We start from the raw sequence: 25,655 nt of genomic DNA on the forward strand, positions 1-25,655 counted from the left end.
AAACCTGCAAAGAAGTTGTGTCCACTCCCACAAACCTCCAGCAGCAAAGGGATGAGAGAAGGGGCTCAGATTAAGGAGTGATTCAGTGAGGTGGAGCTTTTATGCCAGAATGACTTTCCATGCTAGAATGATAGTTCTGAAGCATGAGGCACTACTGCCAAAAAGCACAACAGGGAGGATATTGAAACCACTGGTGCAGTAGTAGCTCTTTTTGTGTTGTATGCATAGTGAGTGCAATTCCAGTGTATTTTATAATGGCCCTACTCCTTCAAAAGTCCATGAGCAACAAGAGCATTTGAAATTCATCACCTTTGCCACCGGGTGCTGTTTTTTCATCATACAAATTGTCATTAGATGGATTACATGTCAGATTTTGAAAGGTCATTTGCAACATCCCCTTCCAGGAACATCCACCACTTACTTATGTACTGAGCACTCAGCATTTAGTCAAATTATTTTTATGTTGCCACAGAACAATGAGCCCTTGGGCCCCCAATGGTCCACCCTTCTGCAGGTGAGACTGCAAACATTTTCAGCAAGTGCTAAAGCATTTATCATGTTTGTAGTGGCATTCCTATAAAACTCAAGAAAGATCTTATCAAGTCTGTGTCATATGTTCTTAGCAGCTTATTAGAGCCACTAGCCTAAAAGCACCCTCAAATAGAAGTGACAAAAAAATGTTGCTATTTCTATAGTTCGTTTACTTAAGTGCAAGAAGTGCATAAATGACTTCTAGCCCTTTCAATACTATAGCAATCGATTTACAGCATCTTTAGAACCATGGCTGAACTCCTTGATCTGCGAGTGTCCTTGAAACACTTGGCCACTGAGTGTTTACTGTTTCTGACATGAATTTTCCATATGTAATAGAAATTTCATACTCACAGGAAAGTTCCCATCAGAGTGCTTTTTAAGTGAAGCACTTGGAAGAAGGTATCTCTAAGATGTTAGCAAAGCATCAAAATTTAAAAAGTCAATTGCTTCTTTAATCTGTTTCCAAAGGACTAATCCTACTTCAGATCCCAGCTATTTTATGTTGTATACTTGAAAAATCTCAAGGTTCAGGAATGGACAAAGTAGTCCACAAACACCATTTCATTTACAGTAAAAATGCTTAGGAAATCTATGGATTTGGGGGTTAATAAAGTCAGACAAGATGCACATGATCTCACCTGCTCTCTATTTCACTCTCTGTTTAAGAAAGAAAAATATCCACTACAATTCCAGACTCTTTCCTTTCCCAATAAAGAAGGACAAGATTGTCTAGAATGTTTTATTTTTTCAATTTCAAAATAATATTCATATGAATAATTCACATGAGTGATGGGAAAACCTAAGTAACTAGAGATTCATAACTTCATAAATAACGTTTCTCTAGAGTATGTGAAAGTGTTCTGAATATCAGGATTTTGTTCAAATAAGATGCTCTTAATTATAGTTTTAATTGATTATTAGTACTTAACTACATGTGTTCGGAGGGAAGACATCGTGTGAATAATTACATGCTACATTAAAAAAACCCAAGTAATTTGTTTCCACTGCACAATTTATTCCGTTTCAAATTAGAAAAAAATTACTATGTATTTGACAATTTGCATGCATAAACTCAAAACATTTCAGCTGAAAAAAAGTATTGATTTCTTCCAGTCTTGTATTAAGGCATTCAGGAATATCACCTAGGCAGACAAATATCTGGGGTCAAAACCAAAAAAAAAATAAAAATAGATAAGACAAGTTACAAGTCAGATTTACTTCCATTAACAAATATGACCACAGTGAGTCCTGGTAGTAGACAGTTGCATTCCTTATCTTTTCAGTGTGTATAGCTGATAGGAGTCAAAGTGATTGGGGAAGAGTTATCTTCAGTGTAAGTTTCTTCAACAGTTTCTTGATTTGGAGTGCTGAATAAGCCATTGTAATGTTATGTCTGCCAGGATAGATGAAACAAAATTAAAAACTCAACAGCCTCTTTGCAGACTGTAGAAGCACAACAGAACACCAGTAGGTTAATACAAATACAAAAACCCCAACCAAACAAATCCCAGAAACCACAGGTTCTCATTCACACATAAAGTTTAGAACTTCAACCTCCAAGTGGCCCTTTTCTAGTTATTTTTTCTATGTTTTTAAATCATGTGTATTTTGTGTTCTTGAAATATGATGACTGACATCAAGTTCTCTGAGCCATAGATAAGGAACTGCTGAAAAAGCAAAGATTTAAGATGACCATAAAACAAACTGTAAAAATCTAGACTAGAATGAAATGCTGTGTGAGAAGAAAAGCAAATACAAGAACAGAAGGAATGAGAAGAGCAAACATCTGACAATACATTAAGAAGCTATTTAGGTAGGTTGTAGGAGTCCAAGGTCTCTGAAAGACATGCAACATTGGACTAAAATTTGATAACTGAAATTGGCACCCCTCCTGATGTAATCCAATGCATTGAGCTGAAAACTGCAGCAGCTCACAAACTGATTCATGAGCAGATTAGATGTTTTTGCCTCAAGGCAGTAACATCTGTCAGGAAGACAGGAAGGATGTCGGGGCAGCAGCAGCTCTAGCCCTCAAATTGAAATTTGTTGTGGTATTTGTCCTAAATTCAAGATAGCACTCAATGAATATCCTTGCAGACCAGCTTAGGCACTGAGACTGCAGAAAAAAAGTAACCCACTGCACTTATATCAAAGCTAGTAACTATACAATTATCTTCCAGTCTCTAGGACACAGTAACTGGCAGCCTTACACCTACGCCTCCTGATGAAACCAGTTAGCTAGGCTGCAGTTCACACTGAAAAACCAGCATCATCTCTTTCAACTGCACTGACATCAGTCAAGAGCACAGATTAAGAAGACAGCTCCCAGCCTTTTCCTGAACAGACTACTTGTTTCATAAATTTAACTAGCTAGCCTAACCATCTTTCACTATAAATATTACTTTCCAGCCCTTTGTTCTCCCTAGCTTCTCGCCCAACCTCTTTTCTCAAGGTCTTCCTCAAAATACAGCACATGGTGCTCTAGCAATGCCCACACAGTCCCAAATGTTATATGCAGCGTGCTCCCATTTCTTATTTTGTTTTTTGCAAATATTCAAGAACTTGGCTAGTCTTTCTAGGCACAATATTACACTAGAAGATACCTGACCAAGTCTCAGTTAGGATCTGAGTCTTTTTCGTCACTACTCCCAGAACTTCCACAAGTAAGTGATCTATACTGTTCTGCATTAAAGATCATTCTTCCAAGAAAATTTTAGCATGCTTTTTGTTGCATGCTTTTCTCCTCCCGAGCATCCAGATAAATGGATAAATATATTTTCTCCATGGTTCTTTCAGAAATTAAGCTGTTTTTTATTAGTTTCCAGTTACAATTCCACTTTTAAGAATCTCTACTGCAGCCTTGCCAATTTGATGCATTTGATGCAAGCACAGCATTTTGAAAACCTTGATAACATTCACTGCCCTTCAGCCACTGAGATTATCCTGTGTTGTCTTCTACAGTCCTTATCTCCTGAAGTCTAATCTTCCCCAGTGTGGCAGCATCTTCTGTGCATCTCCCTCACTCAGAGATAACAGCTGCACCCCAAGTTACATACAGCAAACCTGGTTCTGGTTTCCTGCAAACTAACATACCCAAGTCATGTACACCACTTCCAGGAGAAGCCCTCACTGCCCAACATATCTCTCTGCACACAGCTGAAATCACCCCCAGCTCACTGAAGTCCAGGTGCCACGGCACAGTCTCCTCACCACCTCCACTACGTGGTTCTCTGTGCAGGATGGAGATTTCCCCTTCTTTTGAGAGAAAATGGCTTTCTACCCATTCCCAACTCTCACAGTTTCTCACTCAGCTGAGCCCTGCAGAGCTGCCCAGCTCTTCTATCAAGTCTGGCTTCCTCATGTAGCAGCTATAAATATCTAGCCAGGCTAGATCCCATCCCATCCAGCACCACTTGTCTCAGTCAGCAGCATGCAGAGAAGGGTGGCACCAGAGGTAGCATGCCCCCAAACAATTGCTGCTGCTGCTAGCTCAGCCTGTGCTTCATCCCTTCCTCCTGCTCTGTGGAGGGAAGGGAATGGGAGAACATGACAGCAAAAAGGGACAGGAAAGTGGAAGACAGGAGAGGGCGGGAAAGGAAAAAAAGCAAAGGCAGATGGAAAACAAGTTTGTGGGGACAGATCTTCACTGACTATAGGATACATGCATTGCATTTTCACTTGGAAAAAAGCACTCATCCCTCAGTTCAAACAACAGCCACATGCATATAAAACCTGCTTACCAAATAAAACTGTGTATGGAGTAAATCACCAAAATTTTTTTAGGATCACCTAAAAACTGGAAGGCCTTCATACACAGCTACTGCTTTTTCAAAAGTAACACAGGTTTCTTGTAAAGGATTCAATTACTCCAGGTTTTAAATATGCTTTTCCAAGGTCGCTGTCAAATTAACTTCTCATGGAACTAAATATTTCCACAAGTTTGGGTTTTTTTAATTACACATAATTCTATGTTAAAACAAATACAATTGAGTACAATATTTGCAAAATATCTTTCAATGTAAATTGATATCTACAATAATATAGTGAAGTATAATGTTCAAACCTGATCTGATCTAAAGTACAAAGCATATATTGATGACACTAGAAGAAGCTTACCTATGTTATCCTTCTCTTTACAGGAAATAGAATAGCAACAGATTTCTCTGTCTTGAATAGCTGAAAGGTTTCTACAGAAACAAAAATGATAAGTACTGTTATAACCCCACAAACACTGAAAACAGAATTTTCCATTAAATTCTATGTTTTCTGCTTTTTACACAGTGGGTTCAATTCTGTTCTCAGATGTTAAATTCTTAAAATATGCCACTGCACACAGAAAACCACACATTTCTTAAACTATAAGGATTAAAAGGTTATAAAGTCATTTCACGAAAGTTTGAATTTCTACTTAGGTCAGTGCAGTAGTGAGAAATAAAACCACAGAAATCCATAAAATAAAAATAATGTTTTGTGTTTGCAACCAAGTATTACTCATGTCTTATCATTCACCTTTTACTCTTTTCACTTAGAATTCTGAGGTTTTTTTCCTCAAGTAAATCCTAAAAAAGTAACAGTACTCAAATGATCACACCATTTATCTTCAGGATGTTTACTATACCATACTCAATATATCAGATCTGACTCCTACTGAAAGGATGCCTCTACATTTAGGAAGAAACTGATTCTTCATGAACATCCTCTTGGGAATTCTCCAACACCACCGCCCCCCACCCCCCCCCACCTCAGAGCTTCTGAACACTTTGTTATTTTTTCATTTATTTATCATCACACAAGTGACACAGACATGCACAAAACATTTTCCTGCAGCAGGTGAGAAGTGAAGGCACTGAAAAGTCTGAAGACCATATAAGAGATTCTAGTTAAGAAGAGAACTAAATAGAGACCTCCGTGAACTTCCGGAGAGCAGACTTGGCCTCTTCAGGGATCTGCTTGGAAAAGTCCCATGTAATTAGGCCCCCCAGCAGCAAAGAAGGGCTTAAGAAAGCTGGTTAATATTCAAAGTTCATCTCCAAATTTAAGAACAACCTATCCTAACAAGCCAGAAAAACCCAGTAATAAAAAGGAAGCATACAGAAGGTCAAAGCAGAGACAGGTAGCCTGGGAGGCATAAAGAAACATTGTCCAAGAATCAGAGACACCAGTAGGTCAACCAAAACCCAGCTGAAGCTGGATCTCCTGCAGGATGTCAAAGAAAACTAGAAAGTGACAAATGGAAGACAGGAGAAAATGTGTGCTAGTTGCTCAATGAGACAGGGGACTTGGTTACACAGGACATGAAAATGCTGCCTTTTCTAGCAAGATTAGCCTTCAGAAACCCCAGGCTCCAGAGATCACAAATAAGTTAAGAGCAAAGAAATTGTACCCTTGATGGAAGAGGATCGGATCAGAGAATAAATAAGTAAACTTGACATAAAGAAGTCCATCAGCCCTGGTGGGATGCACCTACAAGTGATAAAGGAACTGGCTGATGTCAGTGTGAGGCCACTTTGAACAATGATGTCAACTGGGAGAGGTGCTGAAGAGTAGAGGAAGACAAATGTCACTCTTCAAAAAAAGGAGGACCCGGAGAAGTACATGACAGCCCCACCTTGATTCCTGGGAAGGCAATGGCGCAACTAATCCTTGAAACTATTCCCAGGCACGTGACAGACAAGGAGGCGACCAGGAGTAGTCAGCATGGATTCACACAAGGGAAATCATGCTTGAGCAACACAATAACCTTCTGCAACGAAATCTACAGTTTGGTAGATGATGGGAGAGCAACAGATACTGTGCACCTTGAGTGAGGCTTTGACAATGCCCCCCATAATATCCCCACAGACAAGCTGAGGAAGTATGGGTTGGATGCACAAATGGTGAGGAGCGCTGAAAATTGGCTGAACACTGAGTGATTAGTGGCACAAAGGCAATGTGGAATCCAGTGGCTACCAATGTACACCAGAACCAATACTGGGTCCAATGCTGTTCTACATCTTCATTTGTTGCAAATGATGGGGCAAAGCACAAATTTGCTGATGACAGAAAACTGGGAGGAGTGGCTGATACACCAGAGGGTCGTGCTGCAACACAGAGGGATCTCCACAAGCTGGAGGGACCTCCACGAACTGGAGAAAGGGGCTGACAGGGACCTCATGCAGTTCAACAAAGGGAAGTGCAAAGTCCTACATCTGGGGAGGATCAACCCCAGGCACCAGGACATTGGACGCCAACTGTCTGGAGAAGCAGATTTGCAGGAAAGGACGTGGGGGTCTTGGTGGATCACCATGTTGAACACAATCAAGCAGTGTCATAAAAATGCTTCCAGTATTCTGGGGTGCACTAGCAGTGCTGCCAGCAGGCTAAAAGAGGTGATCCTTCCCTTTGACTCAGCCTTACACAGTAAGGCTGTACCTGACCAGCTGTGGACCATCAGTACAAGCGGGATATGAATCTACATGATAGAGCCAAATAAAGGACAACTAAAACAATTAAGGAACTAGAACAACTCACATACTAGGAAAGGTTGAAGAGCTGGGACTGTTTAGCCTGGAAAAGAAAAGGCTTAGGGAACTTCTTATTAATGTGTACAAGATCTGAAGGGAGCCTGTAAAGAAGATGGAGACCAGTGATGGGACAAGAGGCAACAGCCATGAATTGAAGCACAGGAAGCTCTCTCTGAACACACAGAAACACTTCTTACCTCTGAGAATGACCAAGCACTAGTAAAGGTTGCCCAGAGAGGCTGCAAAGTCTCCATCCTTGGAGATGTTCAGAAGCTGCCTAGATATGGTCCAGAGCCATCAGCTCTAAGGGGCAAAAGTCTCTGTTTGAGCAGGTAGAAAACCTCAAGGTTTCTTCCAACCTCAGCCATTCTGTGAGTCCCAGCCTAGTAACCCAGACTTTGGACCAACCTTATTATACCAAAACTTCACTTTCTACTAACTAAAATTACGTGCCTTGTGAGTCTTGTTTTACAAATTTAGTGCTGTACTGGTCATTTTTACAAAACTGTGTATTTTCTTTACAATTACATTTACTATGCATCCGTTTGTTAGTTTCAGTAATCCATAAATTATGCTTTGGATATATGGCAAAAATACCTGACTTTCTTAAATTTGCCAAGACTAAGTTGATATGGTTCTGTTCTGATGCCATTCAAGCATTAAACTGATACTGCATTGTACTGTGAGAAGTCAAAATGACCCTTTCACTATCCATAGCAGTTCTATCCTCAGTGATGGGAAAACAGGATTATCTGAAATAATTTTATACAACCAAATCAAGAGAGGTTCAGTTCCACTGCAGGCAGTTATCAGCCTAGATCACTACATCAGTTGCCAGCAGAGCTCGAAATGGAATGCCTGAGAATGTAAAATAGCATCTTTTATAGCCAGTTATTGCCATGGACTACCAATAATTTTGACTTACATATCAAACTTCACAGTGTCTCTCAGCTTTTTACAAAAGCTAGCGACTTACAATTTCTCAATTAACTGCTTCTCATCCAGTGCACCTGGGAGGTCTCGTTTATTTCCAAGAACTAACACCTGAAAGAAATAATTCACATGCATATTAAATCCAGGAGCAATGAAAGTTTATTTTTGTCTGTTCCTTTTTGTTGGCAATATTCTGGATCTTGCAGCTATTTAGAATGTAACAGAGGACATACTCAAACTGATTAATGACTGCAGGAACATCATGGAAATCCCACTGCTAGTCAGGACCAGATGCTGGATGTATACCCTCTCAAAACTGGATCAAATTATTTCTGGGTGCATTAGTATCAGAAGTCTCCTCTGGAAGTGAATCTCTCCATTCTGGATGGCATTATAGGATGGTGTCAGATTAAATGCAAAGAAATGTGGAAGAGAGCATGCATCAGGTGCACTCGAGCCACAAAGGATATTCAATTCAGAGGAAAATACTGGTATTAATAGAAAGTACAGCCCCAGCAGCAGAGGCTCATCCTAGAGATCCTGACAAAATTCTACTTTTTTTGCTCCCTTGCTTCCTAACACTGATGCAGCTCAGCCTCTGAATCAGGTATCACCTAAGTACCAGCCACCTCTCTCTCCAATTTGAGCAGCCATGGTAGAAATCTAAAAGGCAGCCATTAGGAGTTAAGTCCAAGAAATGCAGAAAATTTACCAAACAGATGCTGGAGCTTCAGAGTTCCTATATAAGGCTTCAAGTATAAATGAAAGTCAGCTAAATGGGCCAAGGACATTCTAAGATAAAATAAGCAATGGGAGGTTTTTCTAGTTATGATTGCATTATTGTTTTCCGGATGTGCTACAATTCTAAGTCAAGACTCTCCCATTATATCCCATGAATCTGTAACATATTAAACTCATTACTTGCAGTCCAGATTAATAAAGCTGATCTAAAATCTATAGTGCCAAATCCTGAGCACAATAAATTGAAGGAAGTTTAATACTGATGACTACATATGAAACAAAACTAAGTAAAACATACGTCACTGCACCTTGAAAATTACCATGCAGGTCAGGCTGGGCATCTGGAATGTGTTATTATAACATATAAAAGGCAAGGAACTTAATTAAATACTGCTGAAGATATAAGAGACCAATCATATCAGTAAGGAAAAGTGAGAAGCAAAAAGTCACATGAAAAGAGTACAAAGGACGGGCAAGGTCACTCCCCATGAACAGCGTAACTGTGGATTTCTGTAGGATTTGTTAAATAGATAATTAACATTATAACAACACTGTAACAACAACAATAGCAAACTTTATAAAAAAGATGGAGAATCACTTGAAAAGTTCTTTGAGAATAGTGGGAGAAGAGGAGAGGGAAAGAGAGGGAGACTGACTGTACACTGAAGCTACCATTTTTATACAGACCAAGTCCCAGGTATCCATGGGGTGTAGATGCCATTCCCATAACTGAGGGCGTATGTACAAACATGTCCTTTCTCAGTTTGCTATGGTGACAACATCCAGATGCTAACTAAACCTTCAGCTCCATTAAGCCTGGAATTAACTCCTGTCTACGATGGCATCGGTGCTTATCTCAAGTTCCTGAGGTGGTGCTTATTTTATGTGAAGTTCCTTCTGTGGCTTTGACAGTGTTTTGACACACCTCAACTGAGTTATTTAAGTCCTACACTGTCTACTCACCCTCAGGTAACTTTGATTACTTATAGTGGCCAAGTGTCCAAATAACTGCTTACAAAAAGGGGGTCAAGGAAGAGCCATCAAGTTGTGAGCTACTGCTTCCTCATTTGTATGTACCACTGTTTTCTTTCTTATAATCAAGGTATGAACTCCTGCTTGGTGGTGTCAACATAAAGACCAATGATAACCTGATGGACTCCTAAACTGGCAGATTATATTTAAATAAACAACATTAGTCTCCACCCTCATACTCATTAGAATTTCAGCTGAATACATTATTCTTTCAGCTGAATACACTATTCTCTAACTGGAGAACAGATGCATATTTGCATTTTTTCCACACAATTTGGTTTGAAATACTAAGTCAAGAAAAAGTCAAGACATTTAAAAAGCCAAACTCCCACACAATCTCTGGAGGCAGGGGATGCTACTATTCGATGTTACTGGCTGCCAGCCTGCAGAAAGATTGATCTCACAATGCTGGAAGATACTGCCAGAAACATACCTGGGTCACCCGGCTGAAACCTAGCCAACAAGGGATTGACTGGAAGTAATTACTGTCTGATAATGCCACATGTGGAAACACAATTTCTCTGAAATCTATTCTGACCTCTAGACAAGAAAATGTACAAACACAATGCAGCACTCATAAGTTGTTGAGTACTATGAAAAAAAAAAATCACAGTAATTTTTCTAAGAGCGCTCAATGTATCAAGGCTGCATCATATATACCCTAGTGTTTTTAAGAGACCAGAGGAACTAACTCATGAGGATTTAAGCCACACTGTTGACATTCAGGTAAGAATAATAATGAAAATACTTACTGGAATTCCATGCAATTGTGGCTTATCTATCAAACTATGTAACTCATTCTTTGAAGCTTCCACTTTTTCTAAGTCTGCTGCATCCACCATGTAACTGCAACAAAGAATAGTTATGGTATTGACCATTACCTGCAGAAATTTGCATTAAAACATCTGAAATGTGACAAATGTGTTGATGTTGACAAGAGCATTCAAAAAATCCAAAGTTGTAAAAGCCCTGCATTTATTGATGTAGGAAGACAGAGTTAAACACAGCCTGTGGGGAAAAAATGGCCTGGAATATGCAGTTACTTACATGTCTGGGTTGCTGCACATGCGTAAAACACTACTTTAATTGTATTGGGACTTCTTATGTGATGGAGGTGGACAGTAAAAAAATCTATTTTATTCATATATAATATAATGTAATATCTAATTTTGTAATTTATATTGCAAAGTACATTTTCTGTGGACATACAAAAGAAAACTTACACAACTGCATTGACTCCTCTGCAATAACGCTCCCACATGCTTCGAAACCTTGGCTGTCCTCCAATGTCCCACACCTGAAAAGGTAAGAACACTCCAGCCCCTAAATGGTTTTTAACTACATAGTCCTAACCCAACAGAATAAATTAACTCTTATATGCAGCAGACAGGCTGTATTGCCAATTCCAAAATTTTATTAAAATGTCTTCCTGGCCCCTTTCAGCTAATGGACGGGGACAAGCACATTCACAGAGTAAGTCAGGCCTGTGACACCAAAAGCTCCAAATATTCTTTTGAAGAATGTTACCCTTTCCCACTCACTGAAAGAAAAGTCTTACTCAGATATGGAAGTGAATTATTGCAAATGCATAGTCTCAAAAAAAAAAGAAGTTATCATCATTGTAGGAAACAGGTTAATTTTTAATGTGGCTAGGGAGACCTGAGTTAAGAATCTATCAGATCTTCAACAGGATAAAGAGAGATAGTAAATAAACAAAGAGTTGGTAAGAGAGCAGACTGAAGCCACATAACAGATGATACTCTCCACTCCAAGGAGCTCCAATACCTCCACAGCTCTCCCATTGTTTCAACCAATGTGCTTTAAAAGACACATGGATTAATTAAACAGAGCCAGAAAGGAAACAGTAGTATAAATAGGCCTGAACTGATTAAGCAGTGTTTCTTGAAGAAAGCAAGCTCCAATTCTGCTTATAATGTTATAAAAGCTCCAATCCCATAAATACTTACACATGTCGTTAGTATCCAGCAATCACCATGGAATTCTTACTTGTTAAAACATTAACACAATACTTTACTGTACAGGAGTTACATATTCTGCTTTACTTGCAAAAAAACCTGGTATTTTTAGTGGATGACAATACCTTGTTTCAAAACTGTTTCTCAGGTCAAAATGCCAGGTAACATATATACATCATGCAGGTCAGGGCTTAGTGAAAACGTATCTGTTACAGCTACATCCAAAGACAGTTGTATTACAAGTGACACAGATTAAGACAGTGATGAACACTGAAAAGTAAAAGTAATGGATTTGTTCCGCCACCAAGGGCAGAGAGAAGTAATTATTTCTTATTTTAAGATCAAAACAATATATACCGTATACCAGATCTAGGAGGCATATATATCACAGAAGAAATTAAATTTGGAAGCAATATATACAGAAACAAAAATTTTAAAGAGTTGTCTTTGCATTTACACTATAAATTAAAATTAAGCCTGCTGTGGCAACAAAGCTTTGCACAAAAGTGAAAGACTTCACAGATCCATGGGACAAGGCCTTTTTAAATTAATGTCCACTATCTTTTTAATTTCACAGCCTGTAAATCATATTTATGTATCAATTTCTGTATAATTTTCAATATCTTATATTCATATTTCAGAAAGAAATATTTCCCAATTCACCATTAAAATCATTCCCTGATTCATATCTTACCACCCCTTCCAACATAAAATTACTGTATCACCTAAATGTAGAGTGACTTTTGATCCCCTGAATAAGATCAAAAATTTTACACATGAAAGAGCTTCTGACCATGAAGTGGGTATCAATCATTATCTATACTGGCATTTGAAGCACTGTATCAAAGGTCTAAGTAAAATAAACCTTTATACTTTAAAAGCTGGAACATGATGAGTACACAGTTCAGCATTATGGTTAGGTGACAAAACTTAGACCAACACTAATTACTCCAATAACTCATCAAGACCTTGAAACTATCGAAAGCCATCTGCTGCACATCTGTGTGTCTTGAAAAAGAAACTAAATTACTTTCTTCATAGACCAGACAGGGGGGGGGAAAAAAAAAAACAGGGAAAGATGATATGGCAGGCTAGTAGTCAGATTAGATTTTTGGAATGCTGATAGCCATGAAAATCTACAAGACGATGTAGCCTGGACTAATCACAAAATAAATAATACAAGATTAAAAAAAAAAAAAAAAAAAAAAAAAAAAAAAAAAAAAAAAAAGTTTTGTCCTTGCTTGATGATCTACTATATCTTACGGTGTTAAATTGCACTGCAGAACAAGATTACTCTCATTAGGAGAAAAAGTCACCTTGAAACAATGGAAAGATAAGTCATTTCCAGTCTGTTTCCCTAATCAGGCTTACATTTATTCATTAAAGTACAACAGGAAGGACACAATATAGACTAGGAGTTTTTGATAATGCATTTGAACCAAGTTTACATCAATCTAGTAATAATTATCTGAAATACGGAAAAAACCCTAATGTATGAAATGAAAAAAAATCCTCACCTCTTTCCCTTTGAAATCAAAAATGTTTTAATAGTAACATTCTAATACTCTTTATTATATTGAATAGCCAATGAAAGAGTTAATCCCTTAATTCAAAACACAAATTGCTGCACCAAACCATTGTCCTGGGGTGACTTTTTGATGCTTGTATCCCCAACTGTCTGTTCCGTTTATGCTGTATAATAAGTTCTACACCTTTAAGACTGGTTCTGAGAGCAAAGGGGGGGAAAGAGGAAGTGTGCAGATGGTTTTCAGAAACTGCACTTCCTCTTCCACATTGCACTCCTGGCCTGTGTTGTCTGCAGCACGGACAGATAGCAGGACAGAGATCTCCTTTGCTTTTAGTTAGTTTTTATCTAGCTGAGGCAGAGAAATTCCCTAGACTGTTTTCCTTTTTCTTGGAACTGTTTAAACCTGCTCTGGATTGAAAAACCCAGAAGAGCACCAGGAGCTCACAACTCTGTCCCAGCGGGGCCCAGGACAGCATTTTCTAGCACTGGAGGAACTGATTAGAGACTGAGTGAGCCGAGCCACGGCAAGGACTTTTCTGAATTTGCCATCTCTCTTCAGAGCAGCGAGAGGTTTTATTGTTTCATATTGTTAATTCTTTACGCTTGTGGGTACTTTTTGGGTTAAATAAATATTTTTTTCCACTCTTCTCCAAGGAGATTTTTTTCCCTGACCAAGTGGGGTGGGGCAGGTGCTTGAATTTGCTATTCTGGAGGGACCCCATTCGGAGGTTTTATCCCAAATTTGCCCAAAACCATGACAATCATTTTCACAGTACGTGACTGAACAGACAGAACTGTGAGAATACAAGAGGTACCCAGAAAGGAAAGAGGAGATTTCTTAGTGTTAAAGAAGTTTTCTTGCATGAGCCTTGCATGTTTTGTATGTCAACTATTTTTGCATCCCAGTATTTAACACACAGATAAAAATATATGTTCTGGGTATGAATGGGGATAGGCAGGAGACTAAACCTTAACAGCTGAACATACAGATAGCTATAAAAAGAAGTTTACTTTGTCTGGTTGTTTTTAAAAATACTTAATTTTTTAAACATTTAAATATTTTAATATTTTAACATATTTAAAAACATTTCATAATATTAAAAAGGTAGTTTTATCCCTGGAACATCAGCTGATTTAAAGAATCAGCAAAAGCTCACAGAATGACCAAACTGAGAAAAAGTTTCTTTGATACCTGGTACTACTGCCTCACAGGAGATTAACATCTCAAAGATTTGTTGTTCAGGCTCAATCTCAAAGGCACATATCTTGTTGGTACTACATTTTATAAGTCGTATAAAATCGTTTTATTCATTCCTATCTACTTCTATAGTGCAGTAATTCTTACTGTGCTTGCAGGTCTACACTGTAATTAATTAGTGTAATGTTTTAATCTGTAAACTAGATCACCATGACAGAACCACTGTTTACCATCTATTTACCTGAGACATATCAAATTCTTCTAAAAGAGGAAACTTTGGATTTACCAATTTCTTCAGGAGGATCTAAGGCTCCATTTTAAGACCATAGCTATTAGCTTTGCTTAAGGAGCAGATCTGTATCATGACAGTTGAGCAAAAATGCACATGAGTAGGTTCAAAGATTTTTGGAAGCTTTCAGTTACAGGAAGGTTCATTAACATTCTAGCTGAAGTGTTTCTTCAAATTAGCTCATATTCTGGGAAGGCTTGATGGTCCATGAAAAAGTTGCAGGAAAGGGTTTTCCAGATGTCATGTTACATGGTTTTTTGTCAGACATGCTGGGTAGGAGATTTTGTGTGGACAGAGATGACTGAGAAATTTGTATCTCGATGTCAATGCATGGGTCCAGTACCTACAATCTCACAGCATCTGCAAAGTCTACACAGCCTTTCAGCTGATCAGATGTAACACCTTGTTTAGGATGACTGAATTACGCTCTAAGTTTGACAATACTGACTATAGCTCCTCTATTATTAAAAAAGCTTAAGCCTCACTGCAGACACAGAGCTGTTTACATGCAGACATCTTAACGTGCAAGATGAATCCAACACTACAAATATTTGAACTTGGAAATGTATCTTTCCTCTTGGAAGTATGCAGGAAGTATCAGCCATAAAACCTAACCTAAACAAACAGGTGAGGAATTTGTTAAGCAGAGAGGAGTATTAGGGCAGAATAAGGCAGCACCAGTAACATCCACCACAATTTACACAGACAAACCTAAGATGTGACCAGTGAGCTCACACATACGCAGCAAGCAGCCATTGCGCTCATAGCCAACTCACCGTATCATGATAGGGAGCGACTGGAAAGCATGGGACAATTTCAATCATCTAAAATGTAGGCATTTAGTCCAGGTCACCAAAGTTTCTCTTTGGCTACTGAAGTGCTCAGAGGGCACCAACAGCAGGAAATTATTTCGTTTGTTTCACCCACCTTGCCTTGCCTACCTGGAGAACCATTCTTCAAAGCACCCACTGCTCCCCAGCAAGTTCAGACAATTGGCTCAGGCTGGGTTACTGGCTAAGCTCACAAGGGACAAATTCTAAACAATCACCTATTCAAGACTGGCATATTCAACCAAAATTATCAATCTTTTTTCCCCTAATAAACAGGAAAGTCAAAAACCTAATAACAAACTTTTTAATAATTTATTAAACTTTTTAATAAATTGCCCTGTATAAATAAATCTATACAGCCTAACTTGTAGTACCTACCAGCCATGTAACTTAATATGGAAGTTAGAATATCTTACTACTTTAGAATACTTACTAGTTATTATCCTCTATATTGAAAATGCCTTCATAGTTGCTCTTTGAGTAAAAAAAATGTGCAATGTTGTTACATTTTCTGAAAGCAATATTTCTCAGAACACTATGTTCTTTGAAATCAGTCTCGGCCCTTTAAAGAACTCTGTTCTCCCTCCTCACTGGTGATAAAAGTCCAACTTTTAAACATACTACTGGGCATTTTAATCAAATCAGATAAAAGAAAAAAGCTATATGTGCATTTCAATGTTCATAATTAAATCATAACATTTTCACAAAAGAACTGGAAATAGACTTGCAACACAAAATGTTCACAAAGTATCGTCAACTCCTGACAAGCACAGAGTCATTTTATCAGGGGCTATATGCCATTTTATCAGACACAAAATATGATGCTAGAAGGATCAACAGGTGGATTTTAAACAGGACACAAAAGCAAACTCCTTGTACTTAAGTTCCTAAAGGTCCTATCAGTCCATTTCTCTAGCCTGTCAAGATTCTTCTGGATGGGAGCAGAACCCTCTGCTGCACCAGCCACTCTTCCCAATTTTGTACTACCAGCAAACTTGTTGAAGGTGCACCCTGTCCCACCACCCAGGTCACTAATGAAAACACTGAGCAATCCCTGGGATTTAGCACTAGTAACTGGGCTTCCTGCTGTGGGTCACAGCTCTTTTGAATCCACCAGTGCAGCTCTTCCTTACACACAATTATCATAAAACATTGTGACATCCAGCAAAAATCCTTTTTTTATAGAAAAAACGGCTTTGATGTGAAATCAGGCTAGACACAGCACAGCTTTTTCAGAGTGATCCAAGTGATACAGAATAGCCCATATGTGCAGAAACACTGCTGGAGCTACACACAGAGTGCACATGCAGGCTTGTATGACTGACACGACACAGGCATGGCATTTGAAATGACAATATGACAGCTAAGATAACCTGAATAGTAAGAGGAAGCAGGAGGATTCTGCTTCTATGAGGATTCACAGAGACCTGAAAACAGTAATGTCCAGAGCAGGCATGCTGCAACAAAGAAAGCTGTCAGAGGAATGCACAGAGCCATATCCTCCTCCTGCCTCCCTGCCACATCAGAGCAAAGTGCAAGCAGCAGCAAGCTCAGCTTTGCTCTCCCGCAGCCCAGGCTGTGCAGGGTGTGGTGGAGGGACACCGGCATCTAGTGGTGACAGCTGGGGTGACCACAGCCCAGCCCACCAGCTCTTGTCTCCTGAGCACCTGCTCTCCACTCACTCTGGACCACAGTGGCTGGAAGTGCAGAATCTGCCCGGTCATGCCATTTCAAGAAAAACAAATGCAAGAGCAAGGGAGATTAATCTGTGGCATTATCTGTGGTGCTCTATTTCCTTTTAATTGGGAATGTTCTAAGACCTCCACTGCTTAGCTGGAGGTTCCCAATCACTTTAAATAGTTCACTATTCATGTCCTCTGAGGTTCTTCAACTTGGCTTGTTAAACTAAATTTTATTAATTGCTGTCTAGCTTGTTGAACAGTAAACCTCACCAAAGCAAAAGGACTGCTAATACTAAGCAGATCCAAAAAATGGAAAACCCATCCAAATTAAATCACTCAGCAAACAGCAAAACTTGTTTGGAATTAATATCTCAAAGCAATCCAGTTAGATATTTTTGTCAGGGAAAATAAAAAAGATAGCTATCAGTTTTGTCATGAACTTTAGTAGAATAGTTCTAGCAGATCCCTACGATGCTAGAATCATCCTGTACTTCAATACCTCAACCACAACCTCTGTCTGCTTAAATTTCAAATACTGTGTGGTAAAATCCTTCCTTTATTGCCTTCTCTTCTTGGAAATAACAGGTGACAGGTTATTAAACATATTGATAAGTCAAAATTTGGCAATTAGAGAACATCTGATACTGGCATCCTCCTACAAAATGTTTTGGCTCACGTAAATCAGTGTTTTTCTTTTAGTGTGGTTCAGATAAATACTCATCCACACACGCATGCCAGTGACCATACTTTTACATATTAAGATTAGAGACTAAAAATGAGAGTAAATCTACTGGATTTTGGAAATGACTGCCAAAAACAGAAGAAAGGAAAGAAGACCATAGGTTTCAGTTTTCTGTGCCTTCTGGAATTGTATGGAATCTGCAGATGGAACTGAAGTAAAGAAACCAGGCAGTGGCATAGTACTTCCTTCTTAGCAGCCTACCCCAAAATACAGCAAGAAACACATAAAGGATTGGTATCACCTAACTGCTGGGTTTGCAACTTACTTTTCCAAAAGTAATCAATCTTACACTTCTAGAATGCCAATTTTTCGTTTTTTGATCCAGACGATTTCTCACGCTCAATTTTAAAGTAAGTTTAATTGATTCTGTTTCACAGTGTCCCTGAAACCTTTGAAAAAGGTCAGACACAATGTCAGGTCTTTGCTTAGCATAAACATAATTTCTGTCATATTTTAAGAACTTCAAGGGTTTAGTAAAATGACACTTTATCCATTAATTTTAATAGCTGACAATTGAATATCATAATATTTCTATGAGAAGGGTTACCTGTTCTATTGGGATAAGAGGGTTAAAGAAAATTTTACCTTGAATCCTTCTTACTGGGCTGCAAATAGCTCACAAAAGGATTCTAGCAAGAGGCTAGAATTCCTCATCATTCCTGAGTCACCAGCTTACCAACAGATTATGTCATTTTTCTCAAAGTAAAATAATTTTGGAAACCTTATCTAGCAATAACCTGTAAGATTTTAACCTAGATACAGGAATAGTGACATACAAGTAGTTTAGCCTTACAGACTTTTAAGGAAATAAGCATCTATGTGTAAGAGTCATTTTCCCCCGAATTTTTTTTTTACTGAATGCTGTTGTAGCAGAGAGACTGTGAAAACAAGTCAAGATATCTTCCTGTGCAGACTGATTTCCAAACCAAATATTTTTTTTGAAACTAATAAACATATTAATTATCTCCTTATTGTTAAAAATTCTACTATTGCAACTATATATAAAACTACTTTTGAGATCAAGGAGTAAAACAAGGCACAGTTCCACAGAACCTCACCAACACCCTCTCTGCACAACTTAATCTCTTCTACGTTTGACAATTCTGCAGAAGCATCAGTACAGCCCTCCAACTATGCCTATGCTTTCTCCCTATCAATCACGGCCTCTTTGCTTCTGTGCAAAAAACAAAACACAAAGGAAATTCCTATTCTTGTGGATTATTTATGAACTACGGTTGAATATGGTAACTTTTTTATTGACTGTGGCATCTCTGGAATTTGATCAGTGGTTTAGGAGTCATATCAAACTAGAGGAAGAGTACCTATAGAACTGAGGGAGAAAAGAACTTACATATTATGGAAAAGGTAAGAAAAGTCAAGGTAAAGAAAAAAACCTAGATTCCCTTGACCTATTCTTAGCTAGAATTTGTGAATTTCATCTACACTACTCAACCAGGCTCCCTTCATAATCAAACAACAGACAGTGCCTCAATGTTACTGGAGTGATTTATCTCTATTTTGATACCCAAGTGTCTCTATAGCTCTAAGAGATGGTTCCCTGATAGCTGACTTAAGCTAGATGTTCTATTTCATCATTGCTGAATCATGTCTGAGCTCTCCACTGAGATACCTAAGTTAGGAGTCAAGTTGCTCCAGATTTCGCTTACAGATGGGAGAAGGGGGGAAGGGGAAGAGAGAAGATAGGTACACCCTCAAGAGTCAACTCACCTACCTCAGTATCTCCATATTTTATGACTTTCCTAAATCAAAAAAGTGCAACAAAGCTTCTGCCTGGGCTGGAATACAATGAAATCAAACAGATTAATGTAACAGAGAAATATATTACTATTGCTTAAAAAAAAGTTCGTCTGGAGCTAGAAAAACAGATAAGGGACCCTATAATCTTAAAAGAAATTTCCTGTCTTTCATATTTCCAGTTGAAATTACTTTATTATTTATTCACTCTGTATTAATTCAAACATGCACACCTACCTTTATGGTAACATTTCCTTTTGTTATTTTTCTCATATTGAAGCCGACTGTAGGAATCATATCTTCTGTGAACTGCCCCGACTAGAACATAAAACCAAATTATATTTATTATAAAACAGTTGATACATACAAGAAAGGATCTCATTTGCAATCTAAAAAAAGTTATTTTACATTACTCTAAAATATGACATTAATTTTCAGCAAGAGCATTGGCCAGCACTTCAATTACTGCATTGTCACATCAAGGAACACTGTTCATTTCAGTCCTTTTAAATGATCTTTTATTCTCTTTAGCAAAAAAAGATCACCCCAGAAACCATGAGACTTCAGATAATTCTTCATCTGATCCTCTGGCAGTGCAGCCAAGATACAGAAGAATTGTAGGATGATTTGAGTTGAAAGAAACCTTCAAAGGTCACTTAGTCCTACCCCCAATATGATAAAATATTATAAAACTGACTACACCATGTTTTTTTCTGTAGTTTCTCATTACTGTTACCACTAGTTTAACTCCAAATATAAAAACAGTGAAGGGCTACCCATGCAGAGAGTACTATGTGCAGGCTTGTTTCTCCTTTGTAGGTGACAGCAGAGGAATCCTGCTGCAGAGCTAAAAGAATGCCATTAAGACAGGAAAGTACCAGGCACTAACTCAGTGTACCATAAACCCCCAGCACAACAATGCTGCCCCCTCCCCTAGTTCAGAAAAATATTTTCACAACAGAGACACTTCTTCTCATCACACCAATGGGAATCCTACAATTTCTACCCACTACAGAATACAACTCAGATCTGAGAAGGTAACTCATCATTCATCCTTCCTTTTGAAAATGCATGATTAACAAGCTATTGTGTCTCCTGGACATGGTACAAGAAGATAGGCAGTTTGATACTCAACTTATGTCCACACAGAGGCCCAGGTGCTCTCTGCAATGCACAGAAATCCTGGTTTTCCAGTCATCCAGCAAGGAAAGCAGCACCTTCGGGGCCTGCCACTTCCCTTCTGCATCTATCTGCCCATATTTACCTCAGCAACCCATGTGCCCTGGGTTGTTTTTTGGTTTTTTGGAAGAAAATATGGGGATGTGGTCAAGGCAGGATCATGTCATGCTCCATCACTTCCCGCTCATCTGAGAAATGGAGCATCAGAGCTTCAGGGTGCACTGGAACAGGAGTGTGTCTCAGTCTACCCCTCCACGGCTATTCCTGGGATCTGCACACTTTCTGAAACTTTTTCTTGTTTGCGGTGGAGTGAGAATACACTCTGCCTCCAGTTTGGATTTACAATATAAGGTTAATAATTTTTAATCTGTGGCTTTAAAAGCTTACATTTACATGATTGTCTCACAAGATTTTGGAGTTTGGAATTAGATCTTTCAGGCAAGAAACAACTTCCATCAGTTTTTTGTTCAACCTTACGTATGGGAATCTTCTTGCTAAATTCTGTACTATACATCTTCACCGTATTTTGTCTCTTTTTTCCTTCTTCTACCCTGCTTCAGTAACTTACCAACAGAAGTAGGAAAAAAAAAGTGAAGACAAAAGCCCCTGTAGTTTCATACAGATACATATACCCAGCACTGACATAAGTTTTTAATTGGATGTAGTAGGACAAGGCCAACCTCTTGTGTATTGGGTACTGGTCTGCCCAGGAAAATGGTGAAGTCACCATCCCTGAAAGTGTTAAGAATGGACTGGATGTGACACTTTTTGCTATGGCTTAGTTGACAGGGTGGTGTTCAGTCAAATGGTGGACTTTATGATCTTGGAGTTCTTTCCTAATCTTAATGATTCTATAATTATACCAATTTGTTAAAATATGTAGTACCTGTATTTGTGAAGGACTGACACAGAAACACATATGAACAAAACACTGAAAATGTAGCATCATTACTCAAGGACAGGAATGCCTGGAAAACCAGACAGTTGACTCAGGAGGCTGTAGAAAGTCTGAATTCTATGTCAGCAAATTATACATCATATGTAATATGCTAAACTGGAAGACAAAAATAAAATAAAATAAAACCCCAAACCGTTATGACTGCTGTAGCACTGAGGAATGGAAAGAATTAGCATCCTCTTCATTGGTCTTTAGTCCCCATAAATTCCCCATTCTGGCTGAATGGAACCAGATACAAAGAAAGTATTATTTCTACAGTTTGTTATTTTCCCACACAGTGAAGAAAAGAAAGGAATGGGTTCAATCATTTGCCCACTTAAGTCCAAGAGCTCTGTTTACTCTGTTTTAGGTGTTGTAACCACCTGACCACCATAAAGTCAAGTCTGTACTACTGTGCTTGCTAAGGTTTACATGACAAATTGCCTATTTTTGTGAATATTTAAGAAGTGCAAAAAATTTTATTGTCGTATTTCAATAAAAAAGATTACCTCCCAATACAAATGAAAAATAACTGATGGTAAGAAGTTTGTAATGTCCTCTAAAATTTTCTGAATATTGAACTGATAATGAACATTGTCATTACCCTCTACCACATCAACAACCATGGACCAGATTCTACTCCACTACATCAATGCACATTGGCAGTACAAGGCAGTGACTTTATCCAAGGTTTCCATTGGTAACTACGGACTAAATATGGCTCAAACTCTTGAGAGCATAGACGGTCTCAAAGGGTGTTTATTCAGTCTTAGCATGATAGGATCTCCGAGTGCTCTTGCAAAGAGAGAAAAACTGTAATTTGCAATGTTTTTCCTTTATCCACTGCAGCTTGCATTTTAAGTAGCCACTATTTTGCAACAGCTATTTTCATTGTCCCACTCTAGCCACGTATTCTCAAACATTCATAGAGTTCCCAATCTGTTAGCCCTTCCCTTATCAACAGTATGCAAGAGTAAATTATTATTCATTGCCTTATCCTAAATTATTTTCAAAATTCTCCAACCACTTTGGTGATTATCACGGCACGTCATCTTCAGTCTGGAAGATCCAAAAATCTACAAAACCTGCAATGTGTGACCCTCCCCAAGTCACAAAATATGATGCCTTGTAGAATACTCTTATGAAATAATATTTGCAGGAAAAATCAGACCTGCAGTAACAGGAGTGCTCTGGTGTTGAAGAAAACACCACAGAGACAAACACCTACGATGCCACTCCATCGGCGGTATAGTACGAGGGAGTGGACAAACAGTTACACACACAAAGTCTGGCACCACACACTGCTGAGGTCTCTGAACTGCTGTGTTCTTTGCTTTGTTCATGAAAACATTCCAAGAAGCAATGTAATTTGTCATGCCTTTTCCCCATTCCTTGGCAAGGCCCGCTCTTGGGAAATGAACACTTCCAATGGACATAAGAAGCACCAAGGCCTCTCTTAGCAAGATTACCTGAGTGCCTGACAAATCAACTAAAATATCAGCTACAGGTATATTCCATGGATTGTTGACGTCACCCAAAATATACTTTCACTGGGCAATTACCATTCCTTTTTCTCCTGCTCTCTCCCCACATCCTCATTCACACTAATGCAAAATGTCTTATTTTTCCCTTAATCCATAATCATATACAAAAGCAAGAAACAAATATATACTTAGGTCTTCACTGCCTCAATCTCTCTGACTTTAACCCATACACCTCCCAGTCTGGTTTTGATTCCTGATCTACTAGCTTTTCACAATAAGGACTGAAGAACATCTAGAAATTTTCATCTCGCAGCAGCTGAAGCTGTGATACACCTCACAAGAGATACCACCTGGCAGAAAAGCTTAACTAAGCTTCACGATTAGTAGCAAGCAAATATATACATATACATACATACACACATATATATATATATATATGGATTGCTAACTCTTGGGATGGACCCAAATGCAGTTTGGAGGGCACAGCAAACAAAGATGAGGAATGTATTTCAGCACAGTGACAAAAGAGAAAATGTCATGGTAGGTGTCAGCATTAGAGAGGCTGCAAGGCCATCACCAGAGGGGGAACGGAAAGCTGGAAGCAGACTTGAATACTGGGGAAGGGCTATGGAGGATTTCTGGGAGGCATTAGTATTGCTGTAACTGATCGGAGGAGAGAATTCAGTAACGGGCACTTTGTGGCCTTCAGGCACAAATATATTTATTCTGGGACACACTGAGCATGGAAAGCCAACCTGAAACACGGCAAGAGCCCATGCCCATGAATCTGCTCCGAGACTGGCACACCTTGCAGCCAGACCCAGAAGACATCTTCCTCCCTCTGAAAACACTTTCACACACATCTTAGCCTCCCTCCTGCTGTGAAATTCTCGAGGTTGCAAACGATGCAAAAGCTGCCTCATGCTCTCTCCCGGCCCCCCCTCCCTCCATTCCTCCCTCCATCCCTCCGCATCCCAACGCATGCCACGGCATCCCCGCGGGACCTCACGGCAGGCGGTGGCATCACCGCAGCAGCAAAGCCCGCACTTGTTGCCGGGGGAAAGGCCGCGGGGCGGCGGCCCCGGGCGGGCGGGCAGGCGAGGGCCCCTCCGGGCGGCCGCGCCCGCCCCACCCCCGCGGCCCTGCCCGCCGCTGGGCCCCGCACCGCCCCGCCCCGGGCCGGGGGCCGCGTACCGCCAGCACGGTGAGCAGCGTGGTCTTGCCCGAGTACTGCAGCCCCACCAGCGTAAGCTCCATCTCCTCCTTCCAGAACAGCGAGCGCAGCCACTCCAGCAGCCGCGCCACCAGCGACAGCATCCCGCCCAGCGCCCCCGACCTGCGGCAGGCGCCCAGCCCCAGCGGCACCGCTTCGCTGCTGGGCATGGGAACGCCGGGGGAGCCGAGGCGAGACGAGACGAGGCGGCGGCGGGGCTCGGGCCGGGCTGGCGGCAGCGGGGCTGCGCGGGGAGCCGAGCGCCAGGCACGGCCTCACGTGACGGCGCCGCCGCCCTTCGCCCGCCGCCGCTCGCTGCGGATACGGGAGGGGCGGAGCCGGGCCGGGCCGGGCCGGGCTGGGCCGGGCCGGGCGCGGCCGGGCTGGGCCGGGCCGGGCGGGGAACGGCGGGAGCGCCTTGCCAGGGGCCGGCGCTGGCCGAGGGCGGGCGGTCCTGAACGCGCCGGGATGAGATGCGCCGCGGGGGCCGGAGCGGCAGGGCGGCTTCGGAGACCGCAGGGATCCTGTGCGGGAGCAGCTGGAGTGGGGTGTGGGAGGATGGGACGGCCCGGCACAGAGCTGCTGCCGTGGGCGAGCGGTACAACGACAGGGGCGGAGGCCGCGCTGCCTTACGAGAGTTGGTGGGCTTGGGCTGCTTGACAGCATCGATTTTGTAGGTTCGTCACGTCTAGTGATGGCAGTTCTCACACTCCTATGCTAGGACCTCCACTGTTCCCCGGAAACTCTGCTTGCATTCTTCATTGTGTAGTGACAGGCTTCCAGATCCGGGGCTTACCATGGTTTTATTTTGTTTCTTCTGTGATATTTTTTGGAAAATCACCCGTAGTATGATTGAGGCAGATACTCCTTGCCTCAAAAGACACTTCTGATGGTGGTTTTGTGTTGTGATCAGTAATGAGACGTGCCACTTCACCAAGAATCTTCTGCCTGCACTAAATAAGCGACATTCAGCATACAGTCTTGCCACAGAGTATTAGAGAAAAGTTTGTTTTACTCATGAACACAGGGATAACACTTCTGGATTCATCTGCCAGTCTCAGAACTTGCAACTGAAATTTGATGCTCTGGAGAGGTTACA

General features: G+C 40.3%; 1 protein-coding gene across 1 annotated transcript; it reads right to left on the reverse strand.

The window, feature by feature from the left end:
- Positions 1–1,525: 1,525 nt before the first annotated feature.
- Positions 1,526–24,831, reverse strand: LOC120751778 (ADP-ribosylation factor-like protein 8B). Its single transcript, XM_040062136.1, has 7 exons — positions 24,538–24,831; positions 19,981–20,061; positions 10,967–11,040; positions 10,496–10,589; positions 8,014–8,081; positions 4,651–4,721; positions 1,526–1,927 (listed from the first exon to the last, which is right to left on the reverse strand). Exons 1-7 carry the CDS (start codon positions 24,724–24,726, stop codon positions 1,878–1,880), a joined length of 627 nt encoding a protein of 208 aa, XP_039918070.1. The 5' UTR covers positions 24,727–24,831; the 3' UTR covers positions 1,526–1,877.
- Positions 24,832–25,655: the final 824 nt, after the last annotated feature.

Source organism: Hirundo rustica, chromosome 4 (genome assembly GCF_015227805.2).
Source record: "Hirundo rustica isolate bHirRus1 chromosome 4, bHirRus1.pri.v3, whole genome shotgun sequence".
In the NCBI taxonomy this organism is placed as follows: Eukaryota; Metazoa; Chordata; class Aves; order Passeriformes; family Hirundinidae; genus Hirundo; species Hirundo rustica.